General features: G+C 41.8%; 1 protein-coding gene across 2 annotated transcripts in view; it reads left to right on the top strand.

The window, feature by feature from the left end:
- Positions 1-17,992, top strand: part of mylk3 (myosin light chain kinase 3) — a 43,741-nt gene that overhangs the window by 10,053 nt on the left and 15,696 nt on the right. The window contains exons 1-2 of one of the 2 annotated variants that reach the window (XM_021607075.3): positions 10,405-11,231; positions 17,586-17,679. In XM_021607075.3, the coding sequence (XP_021462750.3) occupies positions 10,671-11,231; positions 17,586-17,679 (655 nt within the window). In that variant the 5' untranslated portion in view covers positions 10,405-10,670. Of the gene's footprint in view, positions 1-10,404; positions 11,232-17,585; positions 17,680-17,992 lie in introns of those variants that run through there. The other variant, XM_021607078.3, reaches the window with a different exon arrangement.

Here is a 17,992-nt window from a genome sequence, read left to right as displayed (position 1 = left end):
GGTCATCTACAAGTCCATGCTAGGTAAAGCTCCGCCTTATCTCAGTTCACTGGTTACGATGGCAACACCCATCCGTAGCACGCGCTCCAGCAGGTGTATCTCACTGATCATCCCTAAAGCCAACACCTCATTTGGCCGCCTTTCGTTCCAGTTCTCTGCTGCCTGTGACTGGAACGAATTGCAAAAATCGCTGAAGTTGGAGACTTTTATCTCCCTCACCAACTTCAAACATCTGCTATCTGAGCAGCTAACCGATCGCTGCAGCTGTACATAGTCTATTGGTAAATAGCCCACCCATTTTCACCTACCTCATCCCCATACTGTTTTTATTTATTTATTTTTATTTTTCTGCTCTTTTGCACACCAATATCTCTACCTGTACATAACCATCTGATCATTTATCACTCCAGTGTTAATCTGCATAATTGTAATTATTTGCCTACCTTCTCATGCCTTTTGCACACAATGTATATATAGACTCCCCTTTTTTCTACTGTGTTATTGACTTGTTAATTGTTTACTCCATGTGTAACTCTGTGTTGTCTGTTCACACTGCTATGCCTTATCTTGGCCAGGTCGCAGTTGCAAATGAGAACTTGTTCTCAACTAGCCTACCTGGTTAAATAAAGGTGAAATAAAAAAATAAAAATAAAAAATAAATAAAATTTCAACATTAACAGAAATGTCTTGGGTGGAATAGGGACTATTTTAATTATCATATCTTATTCCAACAAGCAATCAAAGCCACCTTGCCCACTTGTGACAACCAGCCCCATCGCAGGGTTGGTTGTCGTATGGGGTGGGTTGTCACATTTGCTAGTAGCTTATTCCTTTTTAACATGGAATTACGCAATATAGCACAGTCTTAGAAATGGCTTTGTTTTATAGAACAATATTCCTAACAGAATTCAGCATTTTATACCTTGAGAACAACGTATGACATTTTGAGTATATTTGTGTGTATGCGCATGTTTGCGCACATGTGTGGGTGTGTAATAAAAAATATGTGTTTGGTGTCTCCCGAGTGGCGCAGTGGTTTAAGGCACTAAGGCTGTGTCACAAGAGATCCTGGTTCGAGTCCAGGCAACCGGGAGACCCATGGGGTGGCACACAATTGTCCCATCGTGCTCTAACGACTCCTGTGGCGGGCTGGGTACAATGCACGCTGACACAATTGCCAGAGACCCATGGGGTGGCACACAATTGTCCCATCGTGCTCTAACGACTCCTGTGGCGGGCAGTGTTTCCTCTGACACACTGGTGCAGCTGGCTTCCGGGTTAAGTGGGCATTGTGTCAAGAAGCTGTATGGCTTCTGTTTCGGAGGACGCACGGCTCTCGAACTTCGCCTCTCCTGAATCCGTACGGGAGTTACAGCGATGGGACAAGACTGTAACTACCAATTGTGTACCATGAAATTGGGGAGGGGGAAAAAAGAGCCAACACTCCCACTCCTCTGCCCAACAGATATGCATTGGCAAAAAGCAGTTCAGACATTTTGCTAATTGGCAAGACGTCTCACATTCTACATTCTAGAGTTCTACATCGTTTATACATTGGCCAGGCATCAACATTTTATTCTGATGTCTCGGTGACGTCTTCCCAATCTGCAAATGCTCTGCACACTACATACAGTGCCTTGCGAAAGTATTCGGCACCCTTGAACTTTGCAACCTTTTGCCACATTTCAGGCTTCAAACATAAAGATATAAAACTGTATTTTTTTGTGAAGAATCAACAACAAGTGGGACACAATCATGAAGTGGAACGACATTTATTGGATATTTCAAACCTTTTTAACAAATCAAAAACTGAAAAATTGGGCGTGCAAAATTATTCAGCCCCTTTACTTTCAGTGCAGCAAACTCTCTCCAGAAGTTCAGTGAGGATCTCTGAATGATCCAATGTTGACCTAAATGACTAATGATGATAAATACAATCCACCTGTGTGTAATCAAGTCTCCGTATAAATGCACCTGCACTGTGATAGTCTCAGAGGTCCGTTAAAAGCGCAGAGAGCATCATGAAGAACAAGGAACACACCAGGCAGGTCCGAGATACTGTTGTGAAGAAGTTTAAAACCGGATTTGGATACAAAAAGATTTCCCAAGCTTTAAACATCCCAAGGAGCACTGTGCAAGCGATAATATTGAAATGGAAGGAGTATCAGACCACTGCAAATCTACCAAGACCTGGCCGTCCCTCTAAACTTTCAGCTCATACAAGAAGAAGACTGATCAGAGATGCAGCCAAGAGGCCCATGATCACTCTGGATGAACTGCAGAGATCTACAGCTGAGGTGGGAGACTCTGTCCATAGGACAACAATCCTATGCACAAATCTGGCCTTTATGGAAGAGTGGCAAGAAGAAAGCCATTTCTTAAAGATATCCATAAAAAGTGTCGTTTAAAGTTTGCCACAAGCCACCTGGGAGACACACCAAGCATGTGGAAGAAGGTGCTCTGGTCAGATGAAACCAAAATTGAACTTTTTGGCAACAATGCAAAACGTTATGTTTGGCGTAAAAGCAACACAGCTCATCACCCTGAACACACCATCCCCACTGTCAAACATGGTGGTGGCAGCATCATGGTTTGGGCCTGCTTTTCTTCAGCAGAGACAGGGAAGATGGTTAAAATTGATGGGAAGATGGATGGAGCCAAATACAGGACCATTCTGGAAGAAAACCTGATGGAGTCTGCAAAAGACCTGAGACTGGGACGGAGATTTGTCTTCCAACAAGACAATGATCCAAAACATAAAGCAAAATCTACAATGGAATGGTTCAAAAATAAACATATCCAGGTGTTAGAATGGCCAAGTCAAAGTCCAGACCTGAATCCAATCGAGAATCTGTGGAAAGAACTGAAAACTGCTGTTCACAAATGCTCTCCATCCAACCTCACTGAGCTCGAGCTGTTTTGCAAGGAGGAATGGGAAAACATTTCAGTCTCTCGATGTGCAAAACCGATAGAGACATACCCCAAGCGACTTACAGCTGTAATCGCAGCAAAAGGTGGCGCCACAAAGTATTAACTTAAGGGGGCTGAATAATTTTGCACGCCCAATTTTTCAGTTTTTGATTTGTTAAAAAAGTTTGAAATATCCAATAAATGTCGTTCCACTTCATGATTGTGTCCCACTTGTTGATTCTTCACAAAAAAATAAAGTTTTATATCTTTATGTTTGAAGCCTGAAATGTGGCAAAAGGTCGCAAAGTTCAAGGGGGCCGAATACTTTCGCAAGGCACTGTATTCCCAACACATTTTGATATGTTGGCCAAAGGTGTTTGTGTTTACTGGGAAAGGAGGTTTTTATAGCAACAGCACAAAATAGCTTGGGATATATTGTGTCACTGCCAGTATAATGTCCCCGGACAGTATGGTTACAATGAGTTGATAGTGACTACCAACCCAACCAATGCTAGTAACCACATGGCTTGACCTAGCAACTCAGAAAAAGGTTTGGAATAGCTCTTCTTTTTCTCTTTTCTATAAACATGTTTTTGATGTATAATCCCAGAATTCAAACCTTTATAAAAAAATATATTTTATTTTTATTTCACCTTTATTTAACCAGGTAGGCAAGTTGAGAACAAGTTCTCATTTACAATTGCGACCTGGCCAAGATAAAATAAAGCAGTTCGACACATACAACGACACAGAGTTACACATGGAGTAAAGCAAACATACAGTATAAACAAGTCTATATATGATGTGAGCAAATGAAGTGAGATAAGGGAGGTAAAGGCAAAAAAAGGCCATGGTGGCAAAGTAAATACAATATAGCAAGTAAAACACTGGAATGGTAGATTTGCAGTGGAAGAATGTGCAAAGTAGAAATAAAAATAATGGGGTGCAAAGGAGCAAAATAAATAAATCAATAAAATAAATACAGTAGGGAAAGAGGTAGTTGTTTGGGTACAGGTGCAGTAATCTGTGAGCTGCTCTGACAGTTGGTGCTTAAAGCTAGTGAGGGAGATAAGTGTTTCCAGTTTCAGAGATTTTTGTAGTTCGTTCCAGTAATTGGCAGCAGAGAACTGGAAGGAGAGGCGGCCAAAGAAAGAATTGGTTTTGGGGGTGACTAGAGAGATATACCTGCTGGAGCGTGTTCTACAGGTGGGAGAATCTATGGTGACCAGCGAGCTGAGATAAGGGGGGACTTTACCTAGCAGGGTCTTGTAGATGACATGGAGCCAGTGGGTTTGGCGACGAGTATGAAGCGAGAGCCAGCCAACGAGAGCGTACAGGTCGCAATGGTGGGTAGTATATGGGGCTTTGGTGACAAAACGGATTGCACTGTGATAGACTGCATCCAATTTGTTGAGTAGGGTATTGGAGGCTATTTTGTAAATGACATCGCCGAAGTCGAGGATTGGTAGGATGGTCAGTTTTACAAGGGTATGTTTGGCAGCATGAGTGAAGGATGCTTTGTTGCGAAATAGGAAGCCAATTCTAGATTTAACTTTGGATTGGAGATGTTTGATGTGGGTCTGAAAGGAGAGTTTACAGTCTAACCAGACACCTAGGTATTTGTAGTTGTCCACGTATTCTAAGTCAGAGCCGTTCAGAGTAGTGATGTTGGACAGGCGGGCAGGTGCAGGCAGCGATCGGTTAAAGAGCATGCATTTAGTTTTACTTCTATTTAAGAGCAATTGGAGGCCACAGAAGGAGAGTTGTATGGCATTGAAGCTTGCCTGGAGGGTCTCTTGCGACGAGCAATCCCGGATCCGGGAGCGTAATCATAGCCTCAAACGAATTTGCATGACGCAGCGGACATAAATACTTTTCCTATTCATGAAAATCGCAAATGAAATGAAATAAATATATTCAAACACAAGCTTAGCCTTTTGTTAACAACACTGTCATCTCAGATTTTCAAAATATGCGTTTCAGCCAAAGCTAGACAAGCATTTGTGTAAGTTTATCATGGCATAATGCTATGCTAGCTCTGCTGGCAGCAGGCAACATTTTCACCAAAATAAGAAAAGCAACCAAATTAAATAATTTACCTTTGAAGAACTTTGGATGCTTTCACTCAGGAGACTCCCAGTTAGATAGCAAATGTAACTTTTTTCCAAAAATATTATTTTTGTAGGCGAAATAGCTCCCGTTTGTTCATCATGCTTGGCTAAAAAAATCAACCTGAAAATGCTACCATTACAACGCCAAACTTTTTTCAAAATTAACTCCATAATATCGACAGAAACACGGCAAACGTTGTTTAGGATCCATCCTCAAGGTGTTTTTAACATATATATTCGATAATATATCCGTCGAGGCAATTGGTTTCTCATAAGAAGCGATTGAAAAATGGCTACCTCAGTATTTTACGCAAGATTTTCTGCGGGAGACACCATGTGACCACTTACTAAATATGCTCCCTTACGGCTATTCTTCAATGGAAATGCGTCACAATGCTGTAGACACCTTGGGGAATACGTGGAAAACGTAAGCTCATTCGTAGCTCATTCACAGCCATATAAGGAGTCATTGGCATGAGGTGGTTTCAAAAAATGTGGTACTTCCTGGTGGGATTCTTTTCTGGGTTTTGCCTGTAACATAAGTTCTGTGGCACTCACAGACAATATCTTTGCAGTTTTGGAAACGTCAGAGTGTCTTATTTCCAAAGCTGTCAATTATATGCATAGTCAAGCATTTTTTCGTGACAAAATATATTGTTTAAAACGGGAACTTTTTTCATCCAAAAATTAAAATAGCGCCCCCTAAATCCAAGAGGTTTTTAACACAGTGTCCAAAGAAGGGCCAGAAGTATACAGAATGGTGTCGTCTGTGTAGAGGTGGATCAGAGACTCACCAGCAGAGCGACATCATTGATGTATACAGAGAAGAGAGTCGGTCCAAGAATTGAACCCTGTGGCACCCCCATAGAGACTGCCAGAGGTCCGGACAGCAGACCCTCCGATTTGACACACTGAACTCTATAAGAGTAGTTGGTAAACCAGGCGAGGCAATCATTTGAGAAACCAAGGCTTTCGAGTCTGCCGATGAGGATGTGGTGATTGACAGAGTCAAAAGCCTTGGCCAGATCAATGAATACGGCTGCACAGTAATGTTTCTTATCGATGGCGGTTAAGATATCGTTTAGGACCTTGAGCGTGGCTGAGGTGCACCCATGACCAGCTCTGAAACCAGTATGCATAGCAGAGAAGGTATGGTGAGATTCGAAATGGTCAGTAATCTATTTGTTGACTTGGCTTTCGAAGACCTTAGAAAGGCAGGGTAGGATAAATATAGGTCTGTAGCAGTTTGGGTCAAGAGTGTCCCCCCCTTTGAAGAGGGGGTTGACCGCAGCTGCTTTCCAATCTTTGGGAATCTCAGACGACACGAAAGAGAGGTTGAACAGGCTAGTAATAGGGGTGGCAACAATTTCGGCAGATAATTTTAGAAAGAAAGGGTCCAGATTGTCTAGCCCAGCTGATTTGTAGGGGTCCAGATTTTGCAGCTCTTTCAGAACATCAGCTGACTGGATTTGGGAGAAGGAGAAATGGGGAAGGCTTGGGCGAGTTGCTGTGGGGGGTGCAGTGCTGTTGACCGGGGTAGGAGTAGCCAGGTGGAAAGCATGGCCAGCCGTAGAAAAATGCTTATTGAAATTCTCAATTATGGTGGATTTATCAGTGGTGACAGTGTTTCCTATCTTCAGTGCAGTGGGCAGCTGGGAGGAGGTGGACTTTACAGTGTCCCAGAACTTTTTTGAGTTAGTGTTGCAGGAAGCAAATTTCTGCTTGAAAAAGCTAGCCTTGGCTTTTCTAACTGCCTGTGTATAATGGTTTCTAGCTTCCCTGAACAGCTGCATATCACGGGGGCTGTTCGATGCTAATGCAGAACGCCATAGGATGTTTTTGTGTTGGTTAAGGGCAGTCAGGTCTGGGGAGAACCAAGGGCTATATCTGTTCCTGGTTCTAAATTTCTTGAATGGGGCATGCTTATTTAAGAACGTTAGGAAGGCATTTAAAAAAATACCCAGGCATCCTCTACTGATGGGATGAGATCAATATCCTTCCAGGATACCCCGGCCAGGTCGATTAGAAAGGCCTGCTCTCTGAAGTGTTTCAGGGAGCGTTTGACAGTGATGAGTGAAGGTCTTTTGACCGCTGACCCATTACGGATGCAGGCAATGAGGCAGTGATCGCTGAGATCTTGGTTGAAGACAGCAGAGGTGTATTTAGAAGGCAAGTTGGTTAGGATGATATCTATGAGGGTGCCCGTGTTTAAGGCTTTGGGGAGGTACCTGGTAGGTTCATTGATAATTTGTGAGATTGAGGGCATCAAGCTTAGATTGTAGGATGGCTGGGGTGTTAAGCATGTTCCAGTTTAGGTCTCCTAGCAGCACGAGCTCTGAAGATAGATGGGGGGCAATCAGTTCACATATGGTGTCCAGAGCACAGCTGGGGGCAGAGGGTGGTCTATAGCAGGCAGCAACGGTGAGAGACTTGTTTTTAGAGAGGTGGATTTTTAAAAGTAGAAGTTCAAATTGTTTGGGTACAGACCTGGATAGTAGGACAGAACTCTGCAGGCTATTTTTGCAGTAGATTGCAACACCGCCCCCTTTGGCAGTTCTATCTTGTCTGAAAATGTTTTAGTTTGGGATGAAAATATCAGAATTTTTGGTGGTCTTCCTCAGCCAGGATTCAGACACAGCTAGAACATCCGGGTTGGCAGAGTGTGCTAAAGCAGTGAATAGAACAAACTTAGGGAGGAGGCTTCTAATGTTAACATGCATGAAACCTAGGCTATTACAGTTACAGAAGTCATCAAAAGAGAGCGTCTGGGGAATAGGAGTGGAGCTAGGCACTGCAGGGCCTGGATTCACCTCTACATCGCCAGAGGAACAGAGGAGGAGTAGGATAAGGGTACGGCTAAAAGCAATAAGAATTGGTCGTCTAGAACGTCTGGAACAGAGAATAAAAGGAGGTTTCTGGGGGCGATAAAATAGCTTCAAGGTATAATGTACAGACAAAGGTATGGTAGGATGTGAATACAGTGGAGGTAAACCTAGGTATTGAGTGATGAAGAGAGATATATTGCCTCTAGAAACATCATTGAAACCAGGAGATGTCATCGCATGTGTGGGTGGTGGAACTAATAGGTTGGATAAGGTATAGTGAGCAGGACTAGAGGCTCTACAGTGAAATAAGCCAATAAACACTAACCAGAACAGCAATGGACAAGGCATATTGACATTAAGGAGAGGCATGCTTAGTCGAGTGATCAAAAGGGTCCAGTGAGTAGAGAGGTTGGTTGGGGTCACGGTGATTTAGACAGCTAGCTGTGCCATCGATAGCAAGCTAGCATAGGATGGAGGTCTGTTATTAGCCACCTTGTGTGTTTCCGTCGGTAGGATTAGTGGGGTTCCGTGTGGTAGAGGGGATGAATCCAAATCACACACACACAAAAATAAAAACAATAGATATAGTTATAGAGGCCCAAGAAAAAATTAAAAAAATATAAAAAATAATAATAAATTGAATAAAAATATTAATAAATAAAAATAATAATAAATAATAATAAATTGAATAAAAATAATAAAAATAACAAGAAATACTTTACATGTTTTTTATTTTACCAATGAAAAACACAAACTCAGTAAAAAAAAGAAACGTCCCTTTTTCAGGACCCTGTCCTTAAAAGATAATTCGTAAAAATCATAGTAACTTCACAGATCTCTATTGTAAAGGGTTTAAACCCTTTACAATAGAAAGATGATCAGAAAGATGATCAGGATCCCTGCTCATCTGCGTGAACGTGCCTTAGGCATGCGGCAAGGAGGCATGAGTACTGCAGATGTGGCCAGGACAATAAATTGCAATGTCCATACTGCGAGACACCTAAGACAGTGCTACAGGGAGAAAGGACGGACAGCTGATCGTCCTCGCAGTGGCAGACCACGTGTAACAATACTTGCACGGGATCAGTATATCCAAACATCACACCTGCGGGACAGGTACAGGACGACAACAACAACTGCCTGAGGTACACCAGGAATGCACAATCCCTCCATCAGGGCTCAGACTGTCCGCAATAGGCTGAGAGAGGCTGGACTGAGGATTTGTAGGCCTGTTGTAAGGCAGCTCCTCACCAGACATCACCGGCAACAACGTCACCTATGGGCACAAACCCACCTTCGCTGGACCAGACAGAACTGGCAAAAAGTGCTCTTCACTGACAAGTCTCAGTTTTGTCTAACTAGGGGTGATGGTCGGATTCGTGTTTATCGTCGAAGGAATGAGCATTACACCGAGAATTGTACTCTGGAGCAGGACCGATTTGGAGGTGGAGGATCCATCATAGTCTGGGGCGGTGTGTCACAGCATCATCGGACTGAGCTTGTTGTCATTGCAGACGTGCTCCTCCCTCGTGGTACCCTTCCTGCAGGCACATCCTGACATGACCCTTCAGCATGACAATTCCACCAGCCACACGGCTCGTTCTGTGCGTGATTTCCTGCAAGACAGGAATGTCAGTGTGTCCCCCCCCCCCCCCTTCCCCCCCCCAGAAATGTCCTGGAACTTGCAGGTGCCTTGTTGGAAGAGTGGGGTAACATCTCACAGCAAGAACAGGCACATCTGGTGCAGTCCATGCGGAGGAGATGCACTGCAGTACTTAATTCAGCTGGTGGCCACACCAGATACTGACTGTTACTGTTACTTTGGATTTTGACCCCCCCTCCCTTTGTTCAGGGACACATTGTTCAATTTCTGTTAGTCACATGTCTGTTGACCTTGTTCAGATTGTCTGTTATTGAATCTTGTTATGTTTACACATGTTATGTTTAGACAAATAATTCATACATTTTAATTTTTTTTATTATTACCCAGCACCCTCTAGATTCAGAGTGATATGCACTGTGACAACCAACCCATGAGGCAACCAACCCCAGTCTCCCTTACCATGGACCAGAGGGAGAGGGCAACTGCTTAGATTCCTGCTTGCACTTCATCATTCCTCTGTCTACAGAGGTTTATTTTTAAAGGGAAGTGTCAGCCAATGTCAAGTCACTTTCCTTTGAGCGATGATGGGGGACAGTCACCCAATCAGAACAGCTGTGCTGGGCGGACCAGAACCTTTAGATCCACCAATGGTTCACTTCACTCTATCAGCACCAGTAAACAATCTAAAACATATACCAACCAGCAAACAAACAAACAACCTGTACATACCAATGGGGAAGCAACATGACAATGGGTCAACATTTTAAAACAACAACCTTTCCAAAGTTCACAACATCTCTCTCTTAATACTGGCGAAAGGCCATATTCAAAAGGTCATTCCTTGCATGCCCACCAGTCAACAGCATCTTCTGAGGTTGAATTTAAATGTTTTGGTGACGTCAAGCGACCATTGGAATTTTGGCAGTGGGGGGGCTACTATATAAAAAGGTTGGGACAGAGAGGTAGGTAGAGAGGGGGAGGGGGGGGGGGGACAAGTGGAAAGATAAGATAGCGAAGAGTTGGTGTTTATTTAAGTAGTGTCATGTCTCTGGCACATACAGACAACAGGGTCCGGCAGACTGCCTGTATGGGAGCGGAACAACACCACTTCGGGAGCTTGAACTAAAATAGATCCAATTCAGCTTGGAGCAAGGTGGATTAGCACAGCTTCCTTTGTCTCGCTTGACACTTGTTCCCTTCTGTGTGGAATTTCTTGGAACTATGAGTAAACCAGAGACATTGGCCTCCTGCATTGCCAAGATGTACGAGGGGGGTAAATTGGACAATGCTGGGGCCCCTTCTGGAGCAATGAAAAAGCCAACTAACAGCCTGCTGAACAGCCTGGGAGGCATGGAGGTCAAGCTGAATCAGCTTGAGGTGAAGGTGGAGCAGATAGCCTGTAGCCAGACAGAGGTCCTCAAGAGGCTGGATATGGTGTGTCAGGGCATGGGGATGCTGGAGAAGGACCTGGCCCAGCTCAGAAAAGACAGGGACCCCCAGGCAGGGGACAGGGGCTCTCGTGGAGGTGGAGGGGACCCAGCCTTGTTCTCGGAGGTCAGGGTAATGTGTGGGGAAACCGTGGCACTGCTGAAGAACTTGCAGCAGGAGGGTAAATGGCAACGGGAGAAAATTGAAGGAATAGAGAGCTCGGTTTCGGCCGTGGACAAGCTCTGGGGATACGTGGGGGAAGTTTTCCGAAGCTCTAAGATAGTGGAGTTCATCTTGAAAGGCATCGTACCCTGGAGGAAACAGGGCCTGCTGTACATCCAAGAGGAGGAGGAGGTCAGTGAGCTCATGTTAAAGCGGGCTGGCACATCTTTGCCATTTCAGAACTAAATGTGATGTCCTTAGGTGCTTGACAATGTTTGAGTTATGGTTTTAACATTTTATAATCAGTTATTTTTGTGAGCCATTACCCACTTAATTTAACCTTTGGAAAGTACGCAGTGCATTATGTACTGAGTGCACTGTCATTATGTTTAGTTCTCACACTTTTTAAATACTTTCTCATTCAAATGGGAACATGAGTTCAAATTAGTTAATTTGCAGCATTGGATATGCAACGTTCATCCTGTTTAATTCACCAAATGATGTGGTGTAAAATAAAGGGAACAATTTCTCTTTTGAAAATGACTAATTCATGCTTTGGGCTTGTGGGAAAGGATTTCAATATTCGTGATTTGACTACTGTAACAGCATCTTTTGTTAAATGTTAACTCTCAATAAGTGGTCATTGCTATTTTCATAGGGCATGACCTAACATAATGAGGAAGTGTAAATTGAAGTTGGACGTTTGTCCAGCAAAATGTCAGTTGAAATTCCCAGTGCAAAGTGTTGCTACTATAGTAGCCTTGTGCAATGTCACTTAACCAGGCGACCCGTGTCACCGACTGTCTCTAGAATGTTTGTTCAGCTGTTGGGAAACAATGTGAGCTGTTTCAGTAATGTTACTGTCAAGATCAGGCTGTTGGCTAGCATTAAGTTCAAAGTGAAACTGAAGTGTGAGGGATTTTTTCCCACTGACTGTATGCTTCCAACTCATGACAATTTAGGGTAAAGAATCTGGATTACATATAATGTATGAAGAATCTATTTTCTGATTCATGTCAAAATTAGGTTTTCATCACTGGCATCTTGATAATCTTGACATTAAATACTAATGTTTGCTACCACATACAGTAGCCTACTAACAAATCATTAGAAGGCAGATGGAACCAAATGCTGGTCATCTATTCGTTTGAACACATAATTAGGAATTAGAATAGTCTTTCAATACGATCTCATATTTATTCATTTATTTATTTCAACCTTTTTATTTGATCAGGGAGTCCCACTGAGACCAGGGTCTCTTTTACAGATAGGCCCTACCGAAATGACAGAAAATACACACTTCAAAATGTAAGCAGAAAGGAAAAACATGGTCATAAAAAACAAACACATTCATCAATAAATAAGCCCTCAATCAGGTTTCTGAATTGGCCTAGAGGCACCAAAATATTACATGTAAAGTACATTTAGAAGATTGTTCCACTAGAAGCTGATTTACCTAAGTCAGTAGAGACCAAAGGAATTTCCAGAGTGAGCCATCCCGGAGACTGGATGTGGTAACTCGTATGTCTAAAGTTTAGTAAAGATGTTAGCTGCAGTGGGAGTTTTTGTAAAAGGGCTTTATATATGAAAACATAGCAATGTATCAACCTACATGACATCAAAGAGCCAACCAACTTTCTGGTTAGAGAATGCAGTGATGAGCACTTAAACTGTTGCCTGTAATGATAAACTGCATCTAGTGGCTTTAATGAAGTGGCAGCTGCGTTCATATAGATGATGTCGCCCTAGTCGAGGACCGATAGCAACGTCGACTGAATAATCTGCTTTCTACTATTTAGCCAGAGCCAGGACCTATTTCTATAGAAGAAGTCAATTTTTATTCTCAGCTTCTTAACTAACTCATCACAGTTTTTTAAAAGACAGCTTTTCCTCTATCCAGATGCCCAGATATTTGTAAGCAGGAACACGATCAATATGGACACCATCAAAAGTGCATATGCTTAAAATCATCACTCAAGAAAACATCCATCCTCCTGTGTGGCTCAGTTGGTAGAGAAGCATACACAACAGTATCATCGGCATACAAGTGCAGGTTGCAATTTTTTTTTTTTTTTTACAGACAAATCAATATTGTTAATGTAAACAATATAGTGCCCAGAACCCTGTGGGACACCTTTTTGTAATATCCAGGAAACCTGATTTAACACCATCAGTAGATACCCATTAAGTTCTATCTGTCAAGTAATTTATTAACCAGTTACGTGCAGCCTGGTCTAGGCCAATTGAGGAAAGCCTTTAAATTAGCAGTGAGTGATCAACAGTATCAAACGCCTTTGACAGGTCAATGAAGAGGGCAGCACAATGTTGCCTTTTAACCATACAGTTAACCACATTTATAACTAGGGTTGCAGCAGAGATAGTTTTTAGACCAGGTTATAGCACTGACTGATGTACATTTAGAATGCATTTCAAAGATAAGAAAGATCTTAGCTGAGAATTAAGGATTCTAATAGTTTAGCTAGGCAAGAAAGTTTAGAAATAGGGCGATTTTAATTATTTAGGTCACAAGCGTCTCCACCTTTGGGAAGGGGGAGTACATGGGCCGCCTTTCAAACCTTGGGGATAGTACCAGATATAACAGGCAGGTAAAAATATGGGTTAATTATTCAGGAGGGCAGAGAGCTGCAGCAAAAAATGGATCAAGCACATCAGCCTCAGTGGATTTGTTTTACATCAATCTTAAACAAGGCATCTATCACACCACAGATAGTAAATTGTTCAGATGAAAACAGAGATGCACTAGAATTTGACGGGTTAACTGTCCAGTCAGCTAGAGGCTGGCAAAGGGAAGCGCAGTTGATTGACTGACCAGGGTCAGTTAAACCACCAATTCTCTCAAATAAAACTAAAAAGCATCACTTATCCCATTCTTCTCAGATATGGTGCCAGAGTCAGACAGAACTTGTTTAGGCAGGGGTGAAGAGGAATTGTATGCTTCAGTGCATTTACTGTTTTCCAAAATGTTTGAAGGATCACCAGCAGGGTCAACGCTTAGGAAGTAGGTTGACTTAGCTTTCTTAATCGAGATAGTATCTGTTTCTTAATTGTCTGAAAGATTGCCAATCCACTACAGAGTCAGTTTAACTTGCTTTGACCCAGGCCTGATTTCTCACCTGAATGAGCTTAGATAGATCTAACTCTTGGTTTTCTTCTGAGCTATCTTTGAATTGTTTAATAGGGGCTTGTTTATCTGCCAGAGGAATAAATATTCTAGAGCCAACTCAGGGTTAGGAATACAGGATACAGTGGCTGAATCAGAGTAGAACATGTCATGTAAAAACCATTGAGGAGAAACATTAAAAAAAAGTTATGTTCATAATATTAGTATTTTGCTGTTTCGTATCTCTAATACATACTATGGGACAATGACCACTGATATCATATGTAAATAACCCGCTCGACAAACATTTATGCGGTTCAGTAAGAATTAAATCAATCAAGGAGGAGTTAACAGGGTTTTTCACATTTAGCCATGTGGGTTTTGAGGTCAATTGAGTGAGTTTAAAACCAATGCACTATATGTTCTTAAATTGATCTGAGGCCAGGGATAGCCAATCCAGATTCAAATCCCCCAAAATGACCAACTCCGAAGACAGAAAAGGTGTTAAACACTCAGATATAGCACCAATATACGCCTTGTAAAACAATATGGCCTTAATGGCCACACAAGTACTCTTAAAGCCCTACATTGGACTCCTTGGAGTCCTTAGTCCAAGGACTTTACACGTTCTGTTTAAAAGGTGAATTGGCTGTGGAAGCCAAAACAGACAAATACAGTACTCCATCTAAATGTTAATCGAGTGTCCACTTTGGTAAAGTTCTAGAAATATAAATCCTCTACTGTCACATCACTTCAAAATACACACACTCACTGTTTTAACACTGCTGCAGCCAACGTTTTTTGTGGCATCTGTCTTCTGGTTACACACAGCTGTTTGAAGATGCAGATAGCTAATTAGCACAGGTAGTCCACTCTCTCTACCGTCTGTTTTCCGTAAAAACAAGCACTGTAACATAATATGGATTAGTTGGAACCCTAACGCTATAAAGGTGTGTACAAATTTGACTTTTGTTTTTTAAAAATTATTATATGAAAGATAAGGTTGCTGATCAACAAAAAAAAAATCCCCCCTACAGAAGACCCCTTCGTCCAATGACTTATGTGTAATGTAATGGAACTGAGAGTCAGGATCAAGGGCTACTAAGCACTGTGCTTCTGCCTCAGCATTGCTTGCTCTTAAGGGTTTGAGGCTCGGTAGCTGTAAAAAATTTAAAAAAAACAAACATTGTGACTGCTGATGTATAAAGGGCTTTATAAAATAAATTTGACTAATAGATTGAAATGTAGATCTTTTTGGGGTGGAGACTAGAGGTCGACCGATTATGATTTTTCAACGCCGATACCGATTTCTGGAGGACCAAAAAAAGCCGATGCCGATTAATCGGCCGATTCATTTTTAAATTTGTAATAATGACAATTACAACAATACTGAATGAACACTTTTATTTTAACTTAACATAATACAAAAATAAAATCAATATAGCCTCAAATAAATAATGAAACATGTTCACTTTGATTAAAATATGCAAAAACAAAGTGTTGGAGAAGAAAGTAAAAGTGGAATATGTGCCATGTAAAATGTAAAAAACCTAACGTTTAAGTTCCTTGCTCAGAACATGAGAACATATGAAAGCTGGTGGTTCCTTTTAACAGGAGTCTTCAATATTCCCAGGTAAGAAATTTTAGGTTATAGTAATTATAGGACTATTTATCTCTATACCATTTGTATTTCATTAACCTTTTGACTATTGGATGTTCTTATAAGCACCATAGTATTGCAAGTGTAACAGTATAGCGTCCGTCCCTCTCCTCGCCCCTACCTGGGCTCGAACCAGGAACACATCGACAACAGCCACCCTCGAAGCATCGTTACTCATCGCTCCACAAAAGCAGGGGCCCTTGCCGAGCAAGGGGAACAACTACTTCAAGGTCTCAGAGCGAGTGATGTCACCGATTGAAACGCTATTAGTGCGTACCCCGCTAACTAGCTAGCCATTTCATATGGTTACACCAGCCTAATCTCGGGAGTTGATAGGCTTGAAGTCATAAACAGGTCAATGCTTGAAGCACAGCGAAGAGCTGCTGGCAAACTGCTATATCAAATCATAAACTTAATTATAACATAATAACACACAGAAATAATATGGTCAAATCCGGAAACTATCATTTTGAAAACAAAACGTTTATTATTTCAGTGAAATACGGAACCTTTCTGTATTTTATCTAACGGGTGGCATCCCTAAGTCTAAATATATATTATATATATTCGATGTTATGTCATAATTATGTACAATTCTGGCAAAATAATTACGGTCTTTGTTAGGAAGAAATGGTCTTCACACACTTCGCAACAAGCCAGGCAGCCCAAACTGCTGCATATACCCTGACTGCTTGCACGGAACGCAAGATAAGTGACGCAATTTCCCTAGTTAAAAATAAATTCATGTTAGCTGGCAATATTAACTAAATATGCAGGTTTAAAATATATACTTGTGTATTGATTTTAAAGAAAGGCATTGATGTTTATGGTTAGGTACACATTGGTGCAACGACAGTGCTTTTTTCGCGAATGCGCTTGTTAAATCATCACTCGTTTGGCAAAGTAGGCTGTGATTCGATGAGAATTGAACAGGCACCGCATCGATTATATGCAACGCAAGACAAGCTAGATAAACTAGTAATATCATCAAACATGTGTAGTTAATTAGTGATTGTGTTAAGATTGATTGTTTTTTATAAGATAAATGTAATGCTAGCTAGCAACTTACCTTGGCTTCTTGCTGCACTCGCGTAACAGGTAGTCAGCCTGCCACGCAGGCTTCTCGCGGAGTACAATGTAATCGGCCACAATCGGTGTCCAAAAATGCTGATTACCGATTGTCATGAAAACTTGAACTCAGCCATAATTAATCGGCCATTCTGATTAATCGGTCCACCTCTAGTGGAGATAGTGCAGTTTCATTTAGTGTTAGGCAGACAGATGGACTCTATAATGAGAGCCAGTAAGGTATGCCGTGCGAACACAGATCACAACAACATTGCTTCTTGCCCTCCCATGCTATGACCCTGCGGTGTACTTCCAGGCCATATCCACTGCTGGCATCTATCTCCCAGTTACTCATGGCTTAGTGTAAACTAATAACAGAGTCCAGCTGAGTCGGCCCAGTAGGCATCTGTTATCAGTTATGTGTTGTCATTTCAAATATGCCATACCAGTTCAGCATTAATACTAAAAAAGACCATGCCTCAATCATACTCCATGCCTGATGTATTGGCAATGTGGCGATGAGTGAATGTGAACAAACATTTAGATATTTCAGCTTTTAACTTTTTTATTTATTCTGTTTGCTATATGTGGTTTATCTTGTTCAAACGATACCACATTGGTGGGAGAATGATTGTTAAACCTGATTGGGATGGAGTAGTAAGCAACAATATATATGAAAGATGTTCTCTTCCCTCAGAAAACAAAATCAGAAGATAGCAGAGTAAAGCCTAAAGTCACTCTTTGCGACCAGGGGACTCAGGTCCAGGAAGAGGGCTTACAAATCGCCACAGGTAAGCTGGACTTGTCTCTGTGTTATCTGTTGGCATTGATGCATATTTTTCAGTTAATGTTTTTCTATTTAATTTAATTTTTTCAAATGTAACCTTTATTTAACTACTCAAGTCAGTTAAGAACATATTCTTATTTACAATGACGGCCTACACCGGCCAAACCCGGACAACGCTGACCAATTGTGCGCCGCCCTCTGGGACTCCCAATCATGTCCAGTTGTAATACAGCCTGGATCAATTAATCAATCAAACATTATTTGTACAGTGTGTGCAAAGCTGTCATCAAGGCTAAGGGTGGCTACTTTGAAGAATC

Source organism: Oncorhynchus mykiss, chromosome 6 (genome assembly GCF_057628025.1).
Source record: "Oncorhynchus mykiss isolate SJ-2025 chromosome 6, ASM5762802v1, whole genome shotgun sequence".
NCBI lineage: Eukaryota > Metazoa > Chordata > Actinopteri > Salmoniformes > Salmonidae > Oncorhynchus > Oncorhynchus mykiss.
The sequence above is the reverse complement of the archived record's forward strand: the minus strand, read 5'-3'. Positions and strand labels throughout refer to the sequence as shown.